The following is a 20814-nucleotide window of genomic DNA, read 5'->3' as shown; positions in this document are numbered from 1 at the left end:
ACGTCTTACACGACGCAGTGTCTCGTCAGTTCTTTTAATTTTCCACCTTCCTATCCCATCTCTCTACAACAACTCCGACAATTTTCAAATATATCCACCATGTATAATATAAGAAATCAAATGTAGAAGAACAGGAGAGAGAGAGAGAGAGAGAAAAAGAGGAAAGCTGGAAAAAATAGAAAACAGAAAATAACAGGGAAAATAGCCGGCACCTTGTATTATCCGAATCGTTCCCGATCCTCGTCCTAGAAACGATTCACCACCAATAATTTCTCCCTCTCTTCTACACCCCTGCTCTCACTCTGTGCGTGTCTCTCTTTCTTTCTTTCTTTCTTTCTTTCTTTCTCTCTCTCTCTTTTTCTCTCGTTCCTCTCTCCAGGCTGCATTTTTTCTCTTCCATTTTTCGCCTGGCAGGGCGTCGCTCTTTGTGCAGCCTGTACTGCGCCGGGGTTGCCGTTGGCTTTTCACCCGGACTGTACCACCCTACTGTTGTTAGGGGGGTGTGGGGAGACTAGGGGTGGTATATGATCGTGTATATACGCCGGCGGGAAAGTATTGTCGGCGCGCTCCACCTCTCCATTTTCTTACGAAAATCATTTCAACCGTGAAAACGTAGACGCATCACGCGGATAACTATATCGAAAATTCGAGAAAATTCCTGGGATCACGCCCATCATTTTTGAAAAATTTCGTAGCACCGGTTAGGCCGGGGATAGATACGGAGAGATTTCTCTCTGGACAGTCGGCCTGGGACAAAACTCTTCCGGCCGATCGGAGTATATACGGCCCGGGGCGGCGGCGAGAGGGGCGAGCCTGGGAGGGAGAACCAGGGGATGGGGGGTACAATATGGGTTATCGAGGGGGCCCCACCCCCGGGGGAGAGCAGGGGCCCTCATTTTATTACCCAGGCTCCCATAGAGGTTCTCAACCTTCCCTCCCCGATCCTCGATGCTCTTCTCTTCTTTTCCTTTCCTTCGGCTGAACGTTCTTTGCTCCTCTCTCTTTCTTTTTCTCTCTCTCTCTCTCTCTTTTCTCTTCTCCGCTACTACTCTCTCTCTTCTCTTTTCTTGTCTTTTCGGCTTTCTTCCTCTCTCTCTCTCTCTCCCTCTCTCTACTACTACTGATCGATGCGAATATTTTCTACGAGATAATATTTTTCGGAATGAACGATGCGCGGGACAGCCAGCGGATGCGTTGATGAATAATTGCATGAATTTCTCCGCGTTATTTTCGCTCCGCGACTCGAACGAAAGCACCGGAATAGGTGTTTCGCAATTGAAAAGTTCGTCTCCGTAGATAATATTATTGGTCCATTTTTTAAGATTGTTTGAAATGGATTACTAACGAAAGGCACAGGTGAAAGGAACGACAAGTGTTCTTCTTAGAAGAAACTTATTATACGATACCCCAAACAAGAATTATGCCTTAAATAAGAAAAATGTGTTATTGATACTTTCTTGAATATATAAAAAATATTCAGAACATTAGCTATGTAGATTAATGTTAATCGAGACAAATTAACGTAACCGCTACGTCATTCGTTTCTTATACTTATTATATTTACCGCGTATTTTCAAAAAACTTATATCTCGAAATTTATCGAGTTATTCCCTTCCCATTTCATACTGAAATACTCGCTTTTCTCCAACAAGTAACGTCGAAGCACAAAACCAACGAAACGATCTTCGAATTCATGTTGAGACAGTTTTTGAAATAAATGCGTATCAATCCTGTGTAATATTTCTTGAGAATAATGATCGTAAGGCCTGGTGTCTAATTATCTAATGGAACACATCATCACCTTGGATTCCTCGCCGATAAAATACAAATCAATCATCTTGCGTAAACGTCCTGGTCCTGTCCTTCGGTTAATTTACAAAACACCTTTTGAACAGTGTTGCAGAGTAATTTTCGACGCGAGTCGGGAAGAAAAATTTGCAAAGCGTTTACAGGCCCGAACCTATTCTTTCGTATCTTTTTATTTTTTCCTCCTTTCCACTGGTTTTTCTACGTTCCATCGGTTTCTCTCCCTCCCGCGGCATAGTGGGAAAAGTTTTATGTAAACATCAGAGCCGCCCTTTACTTACGTGTACCTGACGATCTAGAGAGGAGGAAAAACAGCATCGTTCGAAGGATATGTTCAGGAAGAACAACCGGAATAATGTTTTTCTCCGTTTCCAATTTCCGAGTCCTTTTTGACCGTGCGATTCATCTTCAAAATTAGAGGCTCACGAAAATATTCTAACACTTGTAGATACCTTCTATGAATATATTACGTGTGTCTGAATTTCATTAGCACTGCTATGAGACGCGATCTATCATCATTATACTGATGAAGCTTGAAACAGATCTGAAAATATTATATATATGTATATATATAGAAATTACAAGATATTTGAACGATCAACTATCCATTATATTCATTAACATCAATATGCAGAGGAATCATATCTAACATTTATCACGATTTATACCTGCTAATTTTATACTAAATATATGGTTGAAATAACTATCTTGTAACTTCCACGTTCATTTTCGGATTGATTTCAAATATGATGACTACAATTACGACAGTCGTATCTGGCTGCAGTATCAATGAAATTTTAAAATGTTTCACGTAACACATACATGCGATATAGACATGAAAATTTTCCACGGTACGTGTTCAAATACTTTCATGAACCAATGTGTTTCTTTCCTTCGATCAAAACAACGCTATCGTTGTATCAAACACTGTTAATTTATCTCTTTCTGTCGTATACGAGCTTTTTATTTCGCTCGTCGTTCATCCGCCTCGATGAACCGCGTAAACTCGGAATTCGATCGAACGTTACGCATGATTTTTTACCAAAAACATGAACAAGCATGCCAGTATTCGAGAACGTGAGCAGCAATTAGTCGATGAGAATAAATAACGAACGGTTCACGGATGGTTGGGCCTTCCATAAGCTTTCCATTTCCTGAAAATTTTATCGACGATGAATTAATATTCCGGTTATCCCTCCCGTTACTATTTTCTTCTCGATCTCGCGTAAAATTTGCGAAATTAGAATTCCCGCGCGATGTTCAACAGACATACGGCTCGTTTGGAAGGCTCTCGCGAATTCGACGAAACATCACGATGCGAAGTTTGAAGGGACGCGCAGCAGGATCGCCGTGTTTCACGAAACGAGTCATCGAGCATGGAATTTCTCATCAGAGCTTTATTATCGGAGATTTACGTGATTTCGTCTGTTTCGATGCGACGCCGGAACGAGGACGGAGATAGAGAGCGCGGGCGCGGCAAAGGTAAAAAAAATTGCAGGCCTGTGCAATATAGATTTTCACGATGAATACCAGCGTCCGTGATGTTTAGTCGTCATACGAATGCTACCGTGGCGGCCGAGCTTGTTTTCAAATTAGAAATTTCGAGCCACGACGTGGACATTATTAAAAATTTCACCTCGCTTTTCTCGATATTACAACGCGTGCTTTTTTCCCGCCCCTTGGAAAAATTATCAGGTCCGACAGGAAATATCGCGGAATATTGTGAAATCCTCGAGTTTTCACAATTTCCTTCGCAATAATGTTGCTCGTCGCGGATTGAATCGCTACAGATGAAATGAATCCTTGACAAAACATTTGATATTTGTAACCAAATTATGATACGACAGACTTGATACATTTTCAACATTGTAAAATCAAAATTACGCTATTATGCTTATTAAATTCTTGTTGTTTTATATAAAACGAACTAGTATGTAATTGACAAATGTATTTACTTTTTTTTAATTAAATATATACGTTAATTACATCGAAATATTGTTGGACGAACGAGATGAAAGTTGCTGCGGAATTGTTATTACGAAATAGACGAAATCATTTTTCTTGCTAGCTGGACATGTCTTGAGGGGTCACGCTAGCCTGACGAAATACGATTATTTTGGCGAGGACAAAAAATGTGGGGAAGTGGAACGACTTCCGCGTATGAAACACGCGAAGGTGAATGTAGATGTCATCTGTCACGATGAAAAAGCGTTGTATCCTATGGCAGATAATGTGTTTCGTATTCGTCAAAGTGCACCGATGAAAATGGATGTCCTGATCTCGACGATATGTCACGAAATTACAAATCTGCAGCATTTCTACAATTATAATCGGAATTCGATCAGTCACGGTATCGTTCGAAAATTATTTCGCCCGCGAAATGCTCACGAAAGTATACAAACACTTACAGGAAGTTTTTATTGAAACATTTTAAAATCTCGCTAGCACTATAAAGAGACTTGACTATCACCGTTGAAACAAATATAAAAATATAGAGATATTTTTAAAATGAAGTAATACATGCAAAATTGCAAGATGATACTTGCAAATAGAATTACAGTCGGGGTAATTGTACGACGATGAATAGCTTGCGCAACACAGCGTACATTATCTATTTGACAGGAGCGACAAATAAATTTTGTCCACAAGCAATTAAACAATCAATCGACACGCAACGACTTGCATATGGATTTTCAAAAAATACACCAGATACCGCGCGTAGAGGGGGAGAGATTCTATTTAATTACAGTTTCAATTTGCTATTCGTTCGCCGGACCTGACGTTTATTGAATTTAGTTTTATTTCCTTCGGCATGCGCTACAATGGAAAAAGTTCAAAAGTTCCTCGGCGCGCACACGCGATTTTCTATTAAAAATTTCCAAATAACGAACGCTTTTACCGGTGATTAAAACTTTTAAGCTCGACGCATTATCGATAAAAAAATACAGTAACAGAGAATGGTTTGTTGATACGAATGATAGCAGACCATTTGTTTTGGGTAATTAAAAATAGAATTCCGTTCGAAGAGCACAGGTACTCGAATCTAGCTTTGTGAAGAAGATAACGCCACGAGAAAGTATTGAAAGGAGAAAGCATGTACAACTTCCGGCCGCTTCGAACAGATCGTCGTTGGAAATCTTTTCTTGTCTGTCGTTGAAGTCGCTTCGCAAGTTTCATTTTGTGTATATCATTGTCTATCGTAAAAATATTTCCATTTAGAGGGATCAAAAAGCCGATATTTCATTCGTTGAACGCTTTTGAAATATATTTTTAAATTTCTACGTTTGAATCAGATGAGATAACAAAAATTACGCTGTTTCCTCAGACTATAACAAAACGCGTATGAAATATTTTGAAATTCCTACAAGGAGTTTATAGTTAACTGATTAAATATTTTTTACCTCAAAGGTTGTTTACGTAAAAAATAGCGTTTCCAAATGTGAATAATTGCTTAAGCAAACTAAAATAAATTTCAAAAAACCGAAAGACGAGTGTTCTATTGTCACGAAAATTAAGAAAAAGAAGGAAAATCTGGTATTTTTGACGTGGCTAACGAAGAGGGAAGACTTGGGCGAATTTTATTCCATGCAACGTGACGAGGCTCGGTCAGGAAAGAAATGCTCTGCAGTTTCAACACGGTGAAGCGGAATGCGTGCAATATTTCTCTATATGTTGAGATTAGAGCTTCCGCACAGTCATGAAAGGGGGAGAAAAAAAATTGCGAATAATCGCAACCTAAACCTCTTGGCCGAGGTTGCGCTGGGATTTCGCAATTATTTCGCGATTCTCCAGTTCGACGATCGAATTTCACTGGAAATTCGGCTGATGCTAATTAGAAATTTGATCAAAACCGATGAAATTTACCTCGCCGTTACAAAAATAAGGCTGATTCGTAGCAACATGAAACGTCAATAGTTGAGTAATTGTAAATAAATAATATCGCGTACTACTAGATCGAGGCGGAATTCGACGGATATCGCAAACTACTGCCTGTGTAAATGCAACGTTTTAATTGAAAAAGCCTTCGAATAAAACGAATTAACCAATTGAAATGGTAAACGAGTTTTAAGATGAGAATGAAAGAAAGAAGGTTGTCTTAATAGAAAAGAACGTGAATTTTATTCAAAATACGACAAAGAAAGTTCTAGGCGATAGAATAATTCATTTCGGATTTTGAAATTGATAGAACCATGATCGTATAACCGCGAACATACGTAGAAATTAAAATGCATAATTTAATAATTAGATATTGAAGAGTCCTAAGACTTTTGCGCTAGAGTGTAAATACCATCTAAAATATAAAGAGAGCGAAGTATTTATACAAAATTACTTTCCTTCTAAATCTATAAATAATAATGTAAGTAATCAAATGAACAGAAGCGCGTCTTTTATTTTTACTGCAAATTTTCGCTCTGTTGTACCACAATGTTGTTAATATATTTATTGAATGGATATTTCAGTATGCTTGAATTTTTCTTTAATGAAATAGTTGCAATAGTAAAATTAGTATCGATTCGCTTGATGGTCTAAAGACATTCACAAATTAATTCCCAAATCTACTGTTTCCGAACGTTTCGGAACATAAGCTTGAAAGAAGCTTATAGCGCAATCGGATAGAGCACGGTGCGATGGGAACGTAGGTCGCAGAGTCCAAAACATTTGAGATGGAATTAATGGCGAAACCAATGATAGGCCGAACGATTTTTTGCCATAATACATCGAACGATTTCGATACTTCGTTATTTGTTCGCGTGAACATTCGCGAATCTGAATATTCTATCTTGAGAGAATCTAGTAGGAAAAGGAGAAAATCGGGACAAAGAAGATAGAGAATAACCGAGTCAGCGTAGATGCTGATTTTAATTCGCCCCGCGTCCTACGCCCTTTCCCTCGTTTCTACCGGCTCAACCGGGCTCACTCCTTCTCGCTCCGTGCAAACCAACCCCCTGACACCCTCTCGACACGAATCTAACCCCAACGTAGGCGAAACTACGGCAAACTTCGCAGTGACGTACGCGAACAGATGCTCGACTAAAGATCCACTCACGCTTTATCTCGATCTTTACATTTTCACCAGTATCTCTTAGTTTTCGAGAATCCTCCACTATTACACAGAATATACAGTGAATCGCGAAAGTGTTCGGACATTCATTGAAATTCCTATAAATATATTATCTGCGCTATACGAATATATTTTGGAATATCATTAACGCTGTAACGAGACACGCATATTTTCCTCAAATTTGTGTATTTCTAATAGATTTTTGTACTCTGGCGAGACAATAATTTACGTTCTCTCAATAACGTTTCAGTAAAATTTACACGTTATTACACTACTCGATCCATAATGGGTTAATGAAATCACAAAAAATAGAAGTCGAAATGTTGTAATGCACCATGCGCCTTCGTTGGCAGATTGTTGGTCCCAGGAGGAACATGTTCGAGTGACAAATGCGTGGACGGATCGCCAAGAAACGAGAGAGTGGCTCGTAGAATGAATCGTAGGGCGCCAGCCCCGGGTACGCACGGGCCTGACGGAAGTCGGCGAAGAAACAGTGGTGAACCGTGCACACGCACGCTGACAACGCTCGAGATCTGACGATAACGCGAGAAAACATGATTTATGAGGCAGGGACACGCTACGTCGTTTGCTCGAGTTCGCGAATGAGTGACCGAGAGTGAACAACCAGCTGGATGAACGAATGACGCGAAGAAAGAAGAAGAGAGTTGGCGGGGAGAGAACCGAGCGAGGCCGAAAAAGGATTGTGAGTAAAAAAGAAAATGAAGGGAAGCCAGAAGAAGAGAGGCAGCACGGGCGTATGTGGGCCAGAGTCGAGCAAAATTATCCGCAGGCTTAATAAATGATAGATAAACATTTGGATAGCCTTGATGCTCGGCCAGCTAATAATGATCGAGCTTTCGAGTGACTAATGACTTTCCTCGACTCGATCATCATCTACCGATGCTCTCTACCGAGCTACGATGATATTTTATTCAATACTGACTGGTCAAGGTCGTATAGTATACAAAGGAGAAATTAGGTTCCTCGTGAATTAGACAGCTGAACAGAACGAAACGAACTTCGGGAGCATATAGCCGAAATTGAGCATCGTCCAGAGCAATTAATATTTGTGGCTCGTTCGAATGAACTACTCGCTTCGAAGTTGGATTGAAAGATTCGTAAAGGTATTTAAACAATGAAACGAAGTTAGATCGAAAATAAGATCAGAATAATTTTAATAAGGATGTTAATAATAGTTGTAGAAAGGGCGCACGAAAGTGAGGAGAAAAGGGATAAAAAGAAGGTTGATTCGTTTCTTGGCGACTGAATGTTAATCGTGGATTTATGCAATGAAATTAAAAATTCATAAAAAGTGGGGTTAATCGATGGTCGATCAGTTTGCATGCTGGAGAGCTCAGTTTATTACGAATATTTAGGCCAAGATTCAGACTAGAAACAGTCCGATGATAGACACCTTAATTCTATTTGAATTTACTTTCAACGGCGATCAAGCATCGCGCGTTTTTACGCGTGTAAGGCAGCAAAAAAAGGTAGACAGCTCAATCTAACGAAGGGGTTAATTGCAACGAGGTTTTTATGCTGATTGCTGCCACGCGACAAACGTAAACCGACGTGACGGACCGATAATATCGAGATCTCGAAAGCGAAGACCGGTTGTATCCGTTTGGTTCTCCGAGATTAATGAACGCGCTGCTCAAGTATCAGTGGCTCATTAAGACACATTAACCCCGGCCTCTTTTCCTTCCTTCTTTTTTCATGGTGCTTTGTCCTAATGGCGCATTGATCACTGTTCGCCCAAAGAAAAACGGGGCTCCTGGAGATTCACCGCAAAAAGAAGGACGGGAAAACATTCGCGTGCCTCTTAGCGCGACAAATGCGCTGTGATCAATTCGACGTGGGTTGTTAATCGATTCGAAGTGGTTTCGATACTTCTTCGGAGCCAGTCTTCGATTCATATCACTCCCGTGAAGAATTTCGTGCGTCTCCACATGTTTTTACTCGTCCTAACTTCTTCTCCTAACTTTGTCAAGATCAGCAGATACAAAGTGCCTGATTTTAATTCATTATCGGAAATATTTTGGACAGTATACCGGATGGAAGAAAAAGTCACTTGACAAATTCTGTCATGCCATTTCGTACGCTACCTGATTCAAAAATTCGTGAAGCTGCATAACCAACGCAACGAATTCGCTTAGATGTTCGTGCAATATCAAGTATCCAAAGACGCTGAATTGACTCGATAAATTTTTCAATAAAATCACACGTGATATGATATGATATCGCGACTCATCTCGTTATTTGTTATCATCTTCGAACAAAAATCTCATCTGTGATATCAGGAAACATAGGCGTCCTACGAACTGTACTAGTACCACTTTGAAATTAGAATCAACATTAATATCATTGCCATTGAAATTAAAATATTAATAAAAAAACAAATTAATAATTTATTTTAAGACTGATACCTTTCAACAGGAAATAACAAACTACATCGATTAAGGTATTAACAATTATATGATTCCATTTAAAAACATCTAGTAACATCTTTCCTATATCTTGGCACGATTCACTTGCAAAAGAAAATTTTGATCGAAATATTTCCAATAACAGATTAGCTTATAATAGGACACCGTATATAATTCCCATTGACGAAGACGCAATAAGCCGATGATTTAATCGATTATTGAACTTTCCGTAGACTATCACGGGCGAAGAGCGACGACGCGATTCGTCTTCGATACATTCCGAACGGCGACTACCCGCGAAGATCGCATGAAGTCGAGCGATCTCTCCACAAAGAGTCTATTAATCCAGCTTGTCTGAAATCGACGGAAAACTCGATAGTCCAGGAACGAGACATGTGCGCCAACGATAATCCACGATTCACGAGGATTGTATCTTATCACTATTATCAGGCACCTCTGAAAGGAGAATAAGTTTATCTAGTCGCGTTATATGGGCCAGGAAATTTTATAATGCATGGAATCGTGCCACGTATTCATGTATGACTCCCATCGTGCTTCCGCGAATTCCATCGATTTACCCCTTAAAGGCTATCACTTCGTACGAATCGTGTTTTAGCATTGCAACTACTGCGAGCAATAATTCTCCTATTTCTCATTTGCTAGTGAATAACAAAAAGTAACAGAAATCCACTTGTTTAATTTTATTAATCAAAGAGTTTGCAATATTTAAAATATCTTTCATTGGAAGAGAAAACCAGATGTATGCTTGTTGCTCGAAGCTTTCATATCAAAAGATTCAACAATTTAGTACATGGAATATTAGTCGACTACGAATTTATAACACATTTCCAAGTACGATTTAATTTCGTTGATTTACTCAAATTAATGGACACTTATAAAGTAAAATTTGTACTGTGTATTGCAGTGAACTTCGACCTATGATAGCAATAAGGGTTAAAATCATGACTACGCTCCGTCGTTTCGACAAACCAATCTCAGTCGAAGGTTATATGATAAAAATACAAATGTTCCTTCTTTTTATCCTTTGCCATGTATAGGTTTAAAAAAACGGTGAAAAGAAAAACACATTGATCGAACAAGATAGATCTATCATTGTGTCAGCTTCTAAAAGGAAACCACGCTCGAGGTACGATGTTAGAACGCGTACTCCGCTCGTTCGTAATTCAATCTGATCAGAAACAAGGTTGCACAAACGGAAAGCAATTAATCATCCGCATAGTTTTCCCGTCCGTTAATACCTAGTCATCTGTCTAATCGGTTACCGTATCTACTAATGAACTTCCCTAACCTTTACGCGAACTCTTTGTCTCTACGAAATATGCACGAAACTAGAAATGTCTCTAGAAAACCTCCCGTTTGACCTCTTATATATTTCTTATGATAGCTAAGACAGAAATCCTGGAACCAATTATTTTAGCTACTTTGGTATTTCTAACGCTAAAAATAGCAAGGTATCGCGTATTCGTGTATTATTAGACTGCGGATTTTTATGCAAATTCGAGAATAGTTTAAAACGATAGAAACTCGGTAGAAAATTGTTTTACCCACGGTACTTTGAATATTTTCTATATTTTTCCATATTATGTGCATTCTATGCAATTTTGCATTCTCGCCGTAGTCTAAAATTCGTAATTTACTTATTTTTTTAACTTTTACAGTAGGAATAGATAATACGATAGTATACAGAAAATGTTTCGTTCCAATACTCATGAACAGTGGTCTCGTTATAAATTTACGAAACGTGACCGTTCAATGGGGCAAATCTTAAAATTATAGCTGCAAGATAAATAAATTAGAGTAAAAGGTAGAAAGAATAAACTCACCTCTGTACGCTGCTGTAACCTCTTGTTCAATTCGTAGAGCCTGTAGTCCGGTTGGCCAAAGTACGGAGTATGCCTCCTGGGGACAGGCAACGATCTGTCAGATCAGACCGATCGGTCATGTTAGGTGTGCTGTGTACAGTGTGTTCTCTGGTGTGGGTCGCGTGTCGCATGCATGTGGACCGAAGGGAGTTCAACATGCATCGTCGGACTTTCGTAAGCCGCCTGAAGCGGCCCAATGAATCGACGAAACACGTCGAACGTGGCACAGATTCGCGGCCCACCAAACTTACGACTTTCACCGAGGGGGGACCAACAATCGCGAACACACATACTCTATTTCCCGGTTATTCCGACTAAAAGAATACTGAGTTCTCCTCGAAACCGATTTCCAATAGTCTCGACTAATCGCATCGAACGGACCTTCGGTCGCTCGTCTAATTGGGACTACGTTAAGACGCAACTATGACGTGGTTTCAGCACGAAACTTCGTACAGACAGCAGAGACACGCGTCGATCATGTTTCACTGAAAGTTCGTCGAACTTGATTGCTTTATTCGAACTTTGAGTGTAGCGCTAAGGCGGGAGATTTAAATTATCGATCGAAAGAACGTGGACACTTGCTCGTTTTTATGTAAAGTAATTTAATTAGATTGTTTTATTATTAGTGCTATAGCAGAATATTGTAACGATATACGATAAAATTTGTCTTTTAAAGCTAATGTACACTAGAAAGATCGATACTTGTAAGCGTTAAATGTTAGGGAGCAGTTCATTATTTTTAGTTCGTTTGTGCGTCTAACAATAGATAGGATAGAAAAGATTCTTCAAAATTGATACAGAGTCTATCAGGATTAATTTTAGCAATAATATTTAAAGCTACTAATACTTGGACAAATTGTATGTTTAATTTTAATATTTTACTGATAAGCGATTTTAGGTTCGTGTGATATACGTGTATTGAATTCACAAGAATATCTTTTGAGCATCGATTTATCATTAGTTTATATATTTTAATAGAAACAGAACAAAAATGTCCACACGCTTACGACCAAAGGTATACGTGCTACTGAATCGTTCATTATTCTGTTAGTATTCGAAAAAAAATTGTAACGACCGTGCAACCCGGAATAGCATCCATGATCATGCCTATCGTGACCGAACTAACAGCGTAAATCAAATTTAATAAGCTCGTGCATGTCTTTCGGTTGCTTGGATCTGCACGCGTGTCAAACACCTGTTAGTGCCGCGATCGTTCAAACCGGGACTAAAATCTCGATACGCGCTGTCAGTTTACAAAACTAATTCTTTTGAAGAAACTTCGGTTAACTGGTACGATTAACCAAATCATTATAGAGTAATAACCGATAAAACTTTTAAAAAGATCCATAACTTATTATAATTTCACTGAAATCTACTGGTACGTATGATTCTATGATAAATGAGATTATGCATTCAATTTTTAAAATTATACTTAACGCTATCGTTCTCTTTCTATAAAATATGGAAAGTTTTTAAATAATTAATTTTAATATTCGATACAATTTTATTACCTTTTGCGTATTCCACCCTTTCTATCAATAAAGTATCCCGAAAAAAATATTTGAAGAGATAGAAACATGAGAAACAATGAAAAAACATAGGTAAAAAGATTGAAGTAATTTGTAGTCTATATTATTATACTACCATGATCGCCGTTAAAAGAAAGATTCGTGCCGAAAAAGTTAACCGATTTCGAGGAGAATACATCGATCTTGCAAGGAAGAACGTTTCGTCGTTCAGATATTCGCAAAGTAATAAATTCGTGGTTAGATGTTGCAACATAGACGAATATATGTGTGCTCATATCAGACGCAAAGTTCTAATTGAATATAAGAGTTGATTGTACAAAGGAAAGACCGTTGCACTGTAGCAGCGATAACAGCGTGTTTCGAGGGTCACGAATCGACTGGCTACACTGATATCGATCACCCTTGTGTCAGTGCGAACCGACTCTCTGCGTTGCGTCTTGTTGCTCGTGATCGTCTAAACTTCGTCGAAACTTTACGACTACGAAGTATCTTTCCAAAGGTTGCTGTACACGCTGATCGCGATTCAACGTAGTCATTAGCATATATAAAATCTTTTCCCTTTGAATCCTGATAATTATCGAAAACCAAGATACATGCACATTATCTCACGGAAGTACTTGAACATTTACCATAGAAAACTTATGTAACAATTGTAACACATATTGATGTGTTATATAAAACGACCGAATGTGTAGCCAATTTGAAAATGTATATAGAAGTTATAAGACATCTACTTGGTAAAAGATTAATTTGCAATACGAATGATCGCTTTAAATATAATATAATATAATTTAAATATGGCCCCATTGAATATCGAGGCTTGTTAATATAATGGATAATTGACCGTTTAAATACTTTTGTGTTTAACGTACTAGATATCTGGTTTTAGGGGTTTCTGAGCACAAAACGCGAATCTTATCGGTTTTCCATAAAACGCTGGCCGGCCAATAGCGCATTGGAAAGCACCGCGAAACGACAGACTAATTCTTGGAAATTGAATTTGCGCTGTAATGCCCGCTCGTAATACGGACAATTGATTGGTGGCATCAAAATATTAGCGTTCGACTGACTGGCGGCGGGCTACTGACAAGCGGGCCACCGTTCTCCGGAATTGTTATCGATTTTAATATCGGCACCGCTCCATTAACGCTGTTCACGCGCTCGCTAAAGTTACACGTGTTAGCCGCAATATACATCGAAGCGCATCGCGATCAAATAATTCGGTCACCTGATTTCACCTCGACTTTAACTTCCTCAACAACTCATCACCACGAAGACCTTATGTTTTTAATGTGTTAACGATCACACATTGTCCTCTGGTAGAAGTTTAGTTTGAATTTTGACAAAGATTTGGAAAGAATTTATGGCGCTATATCGTAGAAAATTTTACAGTATAGAAAATGTTGAAGTGGTCACCACTTCTAAGAAAACTCTACATCTGGTCTTTTTAGTTTTCTCAAGCACTGAAGCCATCGACAGCGTATAGACAATAGACTGAAACGAAGGCAGACGATAGACAGTAGACAGGCGACGATGGCTTCGGGGTTTTCTGTTATAGGGTAACACTGCTAGCGTGCGGATCTGGACCAGCTCAAATTATATTCCTACTTGTACTTACACTTCTGTATTAAAATATATTTTCTACTTTACAATTTATCCACGCGTTCCTCTGTTCATACATATAATAACCTCAACAGAAAAGAATTTATAGCGCTGCATTGCAGAAAAAACTGACGATCCTCTAATCCTTATAATCTTATATTATAGAAAAAAAGAGAGAAATAAAACTTTTCATAACACAATTAACTAAATTTACACAAATAACCGTTACCCTATTTATCCACTCGCCATCACAGGGGATGATTTACAATAAACAGGATCGTTCGAAACAAGTTCCATGGTGTTAAGAAGACAAACAGACCTTGACAAAAATAATTCTTTCTTTAGAGAGTGGATTGGCAGAAAGAGTAAAACGAGCGATAAATATCCGAAATCGGGCACAGGGTGCAGAGTGGCGAAGTTCCAGTGAGACACGAATAAGGCACGATACACGATGATGCTGAATGCCGGTGCGAAGATCGATCGTGCCAGAAAGAACTTGGCCTTTGCAGTCTCCGGAGAATCGCCGCCGTGGGACTTGACGACACGTCACAGCCCCTCATACGTGTATACGTGTGTGTACACACAGCAGGGTGAATTTACCAGAGAAGGGTCGAGGCTCAAGGGTTGCAAGGCTAACCTACTGTCGCGCACGGTTCACCAGGGACGCGCTCGACAAATTTCTCGTCCCACTCGAGTCTCTGATTCATCTGGATCGCGAACAATCGTAAAGATATATATCTCTATTCTTCTTCCTTTTTCTTCCACGAAATTGCTGGAGGTTTCTGAAGGAGAAATGGTTAAGGATAAAGTGTAAGGTTAAGAAAGGTTAACACACGCTCGTTTATAATTAGCCAGCTTTTTTTAATCCGAGCTGTGCGAATACACATCGATCGTATATTAAAAAGTGCTAGGTTATGTATTTATTTATAAATAAACAAGGGGTTAATAATAAAAGACATGCGGTTACCGATAGGTCGAAGCTCAACTCAATCACCGTATTATTTTTTGCCGTGTATTTTTAAATGTTATTTACATCGCGTCACGAAATCTCTATACCTTCAAAAATATAGGTCATTGATTTTATACACATATATCAATGAAATTTTTGTCAAAATAGAAACAAATAATACAGAACATTACAATTTCAAAATAATAGATTCTTTTAACAGTACGGATACTAAAAGCCCATTGTTTCTAAGGAAACAAAAAAAGTCGTGTAAAACTGAAGTCGTATAGCTCAAGAATCAACCGAATGGTCCAGAAATTTTCGATCCACATTCTATGGAAGTATTACAGGAAAAGGAGAATACAAAAGACAGTGATTTCAGAGTAATGGATTCTTTTAACAGGCAGCACACTGAGAACTCGTTGACAGATTCAGCTCGCAGCACGGCATAAAACAGAATCGAAACGCGCTAATTTAGCCGACAACGTAATTTCACGTGAGGCACGTACGCGGCGGTGTAGAGGCGTGCAATAATCCGAAACCGGCTCGCGTGGAGCGCACCAGTTCTCTCTCATTCAAGACGTGCCCGCCACGATCGAACTAATTAATTCGTCGCACGGCACACCGGCAGCTCGCTTCGTTCGCTCGCTCCCCGGAATTTTTTCCTCTTCTCTCCGGCCAACGATCGTGACAGATCGTTCCCCCGATACGGGACCAATCCGTTCAATGAAAAACTTTTAGTCGCGCGCGTGTCACAGTTTCCAGCCTGAATCAGAGGAAACCTTCTTTGAGACAAGCATGCCAAAGTAAGAGAATTTCTTTATATGACCAAAACACGTACGTCGCGTCACGGTGAATTTAAACATTACACGTAGAAAAGAATCTGTCGCCTTTTACATGGATGATATGAAAGATCAATTTGTATATGTGTATACGATATGGGGCCTGATCTATTAATACGGAGCAGATCAGAATGTACATGACAGTTCCCGCTATGCGACAGGTCATTTTTCTTTGTTAGATATGGACGCGGTAATAGATGAATCTAATTACTAGACTAAGGACGCTTATGCAAATTTGTATTTCCTAGAATTTCCTGAGAAATACGATGTATAAGAGAGGTTTGTTTTATTAGCGAAATGTTAGAACAAGTGGTGTATGCATTTTTTATGCATTTAGGCGAATTTTCAAGATATAAAGATGCATAGAGAAATATCTAAAATATTTTCTATTTCAATATTCTCTGTTCGGGATATTTTCCATTGTTCATATTCTCCATTTCGGATAACTAAATACCTAGTCTCTCAATTATATATTAATTACGACGAAGCATATTCGAAACTACCCTTCGAGGTAGAAACTAACGAAGAAATCAGTGCAACCTTCAACGCAATCAACAGTAAAGCAACAAAACCTCCTCCATCCAATGCATCGACACACGAAACACTCACAGAACCATTCATCCATTTCCAAACGTTTACAACTCCCCGATCGGACATGTCCCAATTCACCGTTCCACCCTCTGTATCCAGTAAAACTTGAGGGCAGAAACGCGAACGGGCACGAACGAGCGGCCAGGTATTCGCGACATCGTCGTCGCGGGATTTTCGATGGAGTTGCGGCGGGGTGCGGTCGTTATCAGGTCGTGAGAGTTAATAGGTTTAGTTGGCGCGGCTAATGGGCGTCCCGGCACGCCGGCAGGAATCAGCTGACCGGCCAGCTGGCCGTAGAAACGACGTCCAGGAACCGCCAGTTGAGAGCCGTTGCTTGCACGGGTCTCAGATTGGGTTAGCAAAGGGCGCAGTTCAGACCGGAGGGTGGCTGCCGAGGGTGAGTCTGCCACGGAGGGAGGAAGAGGGTGTTATTAGGGGTTGCTCATGGGGTGGCACTGCGATCAATGCTTGGGGAGTCATGCCAGCCCCCCTTTCGAACTCTATATATAGAAGAATCGCGCGCGCACACATACACACGTATACTGGTTACGACTATCGATGGACATCCGAATATTCCTGTCTCGCGAGTTTCCGAACGATTTACTCGCAGACAGGTTACACTACGAAGTTCGAATATTATTTGGAGGCGCCATGACTAAGAAACAATGTGTCCAGGCACATGTGCAACTAAGTTTGATTCGAAAGTAATGGGAGTACGTTCAGAAATGTTTTCCTGCGTGTTAGATTTTGAAGAAGCAAAGAGATTTTCAAAGTATATAGTTCCCTTGGGAAGTAATACACCATTTCCTACAGTGAGTACACGTTTTCTTCGCGCTTAAAATGATATTGGATGTCTTGATTCCTTAGAACGTTCACTTGATTGGTCACTTTTTGAATGTAACGTATGGAAAATGACGGTCTTTAAGATGACGTTTTTTATCTCAGTGAATAAGAAGTTGCAGGAAATTCATTGTACTTTTGGAAAGTTCTTATAAGAAGATTGTAAAAACCACGATAAGAAGAAGTTGTGATCTAGAATCTAGGAAATAAGAGATTTGTGGTACTACTAAAATTTCTTTCAGTGTTAAAAATTCATTGAGTGATAACACCGTGAGTAAATATGTTGCATAAAAATTGACCAACTATGTACGTTTTAATAACTCAGTTTTCCATTAATACTACTAATCATACAGAAAGTTTCATTATTTTTCTATCAAAATATTCGTTATTGCATCCGAATGTCTGTAATTGTTTAATATTTCGATTAGTTTAGCGTGAGTATAAAATTATTTGATTCCGGTAGATTGAAATTATACCATATGACAAAAGATCAATGATAAAATCGTCTCAAAACGTTATAGAAAGGCAGTGGTGTGAATGTGCGTACCCAGGGGATGAGCGCTCTTATGGGAGCGTGACTACAAGAGGGGATGAACGAAAAGTGGCGAGCACGTGGAAACTTGGCGGCCTAGATTGAGATTTTTCGTGCCGCTCCATCGAGCCTCGCCAACAAGACATTCTAGTCCAGTGTCTCGATATCGAGCTTTCATCTACTCAAAGAATATCGATTGCGATCATTTTATATGAGATTACATCAGAATATGAGTCTTTCGCGTGGTAAAAGAACGAAGAGAATTAATCGACCGATAACTGATCTTGACACTGATCCGACAAATTACAATAATTTCCCGAAGTAATTATCATTATACTCTTACATCGTCATTAAGACATTAAAAAACCACACTAATCAACTCTATAAACGGGAAAGGAAAGTGATGATGTTGTGAACTCTGTTTTTTTTTTAAGTATATCCTAGAATTTACTACTATTTATGTCGTCTTTCTGAGTCTGTGCATCTCAATAAGAAATTTGGAAAGTCGAGCAAAAATATCGCTTTTCGTGACAATTTTGCTCGAGTTGTGTGACACTTGAAATACACGTACGAAGTATCTGATGATAAAGTTCTTACCAGTCATTATCTCGAAGAGGAAATAAAAAAGATTAGGTGTTCGAGTAACGAAAATTTTACGTCGCGAACGTTGACAATTTCTGGATAAATTGCCGTTCAATTTGCGATAGTTCCGCGTGAGCGCGGGATATGTTTTACCCATTTAGACCGCTTTTTTTCCAACTACGCGTGTGCTGTTCTCCAATAAAAACTACGAGCCAATAAATCCTAAAGTAACGATCTTCCTTCCGTTTTTATAGAGACATTCCTTGCCCCGTTCTGCTCTCTATTTCAAATTTCCGTTGTTCAAACTTCGAACGGACGTCCACAATAGTTACAATTTTAAATCCCATCCCAGTTACAGCTTTCTTGTTCGATACTTTTGTATTTCTGTAATTAAAACTCTTGGAAATCGAACTGATTGAACCAGCTTTTCGTTAATTAATCCTTCAAACAAATTTTCGGTGGCGAGTGTTTAATACATTTGCAAGCCACTGTACGTGTACAACTTATTCCTTACGACTGGTCAAGAATACATAAGATACCAAATATAACACTATACTACAGTTCTTTACATGGAATTGGAACGAAGAACGCAAGGTTCGGCTTATCGGCACACGTTGTTACGTAACGTCTAAACTTGATAAGAACGTAGATACAGGTATTTATCGATCCCAAACGCGAGCCAAGTAATCGTACCGATAATTGAAACTATAATTTCATTGAACGAGACAAAAGGAAAGATGTGGCGATACCTTCGACGATAATTGACTTTCTCGATCCTCCTCTGCCAGAAGATAGCTATTTATCTCCTGTTTTTGGCTACTTCAACAAGATTTCGCAAGAATTCGTCGTTCACGTATGTCACGAAATGTTCGAACAGCCTTGGTAATTTAACTATTGGTATGTAAAAAAATAGCTGGGAAAACTGTAGAACAAATGATACAGATAAAAATTTAAATGTGCACTTTACTTTCATTGCGTTTGAATAACTTTAGCGTTATATGTTTGACAAAGCAGCAGTGAAGTTCCTACCTAATCACAAAGAATCTTCAGGTAATGTTTGCGTTATTGTTTAACAAAAATTTCATTGAAGCAACCTCTTGCCGCTCCTTTTCCTACAAACAACAGCATACGTTTTCTAATACGATACAAAAATATTTTTAACACTTTACCGACCGCTAGCGATCCAACAGCATACGCACGTCCGACCGGTATCTCAGGCGCAGATTCTCCCTGGCGCCGGCTCTGTTTCGGTTTAGGCTCTCCAATACCATTCTTTTGTTCATCGCGAACGGTACGTTTTTCAAATTGGTATAAAATTATGGGAGCTTACAAAGCAACGTAACTGACGCAACTGAGCAAGGTATCCTAGTACTAAATAACAAAAAACCCGATTAATCGGCTAACGGTCGGTAAAGTGTTAAAAATGCTACTGATAATTAGCTTAGAAGCTAGGCTAAAGACTTCAGATGGATATGTCAAATTAATTCTATATTTATCAAAAGTTAAATATTATGCTACAATATATTTCAACGTAACCTGGCTGACAGAGCGAGATATACCAAATTCGCGTGGCAGTCAACGTGTTAATTGCACAATGCAAAAGTTCGTGCAAGTATAAACACAAATATATGACGATGCATAAAGGGATAATAGGAGAATAGAGACGAGAAAGAAAGAGCGTGCTAGCTCTGTTTCCCGGACGGTGATCAGGATTTCGTCAGAGTGAGGCGCACACCGTTCACTTTTCCAGCAATGGCCACTGGCCGAGTTCGACGCGAACCGGCGTGGCACGCTGATTATTGCTCTTTTATGGTTGGCACACATCGCGGCGGGCAACGCGCGCGGTTTTCTCCGGTTCGCTTAACAAGCCGGATCGCTTTCTGTTCCCACGGCTGAACTTCGAACAGCGACACGAACTTCGAACGAGAAAGACAACCTCGATCAAGGCTGTGTGTTCTTCTTACGGTTTTGATATTCAATTGCTCGTGTCAGCAGCGGGACAGGATCGGTAGCGACAAGGAGATACATGGGAAAGATCAAAGGAACTCTGACAGAGGTCGATAAGAGGAAGAGAACGATATCGACGATAAAGTATCGTGATCACGGGCAACGATAAATCGCCGGTGCGACCGTGCGATTACTGCTACGCTAGCGACAAAAGTATAAGGGGCTG

At 39.4% G+C, this 20814-nt stretch overlaps 1 protein-coding gene across 6 annotated transcripts in view; it reads right to left on the bottom strand.

Annotated features, from left to right (window-relative positions):
- LOC126924938 (LIM domain-binding protein 2) overlaps positions 1–20814 on the bottom strand; it is a 134482-nt gene that overhangs the window by 11924 nt on the left and 101744 nt on the right. For 4 of the 6 annotated variants that reach the window (XM_050739987.1, XM_050739988.1, XM_050739984.1 and 1 more), the window contains one exon: positions 11139–11232. In XM_050739987.1, coding sequence (XP_050595944.1) covers positions 11139–11232 — 94 coding nt within the window. The remainder of the gene's footprint in view (positions 1–11138; positions 11233–20814) is intronic. The other 2 variants (XM_050739989.1, XM_050739986.1) reach the window with 1 other exon arrangement.

The sequence above is a fragment of the Bombus affinis genome, chromosome 15 (assembly GCF_024516045.1).
Source record: "Bombus affinis isolate iyBomAffi1 chromosome 15, iyBomAffi1.2, whole genome shotgun sequence".
NCBI classification, from domain to species: Eukaryota; Metazoa; Arthropoda; class Insecta; order Hymenoptera; family Apidae; genus Bombus; species Bombus affinis.
Note: the sequence above shows the minus strand (reverse complement) of the source record. Positions and strands in the feature narration are given on the sequence as shown.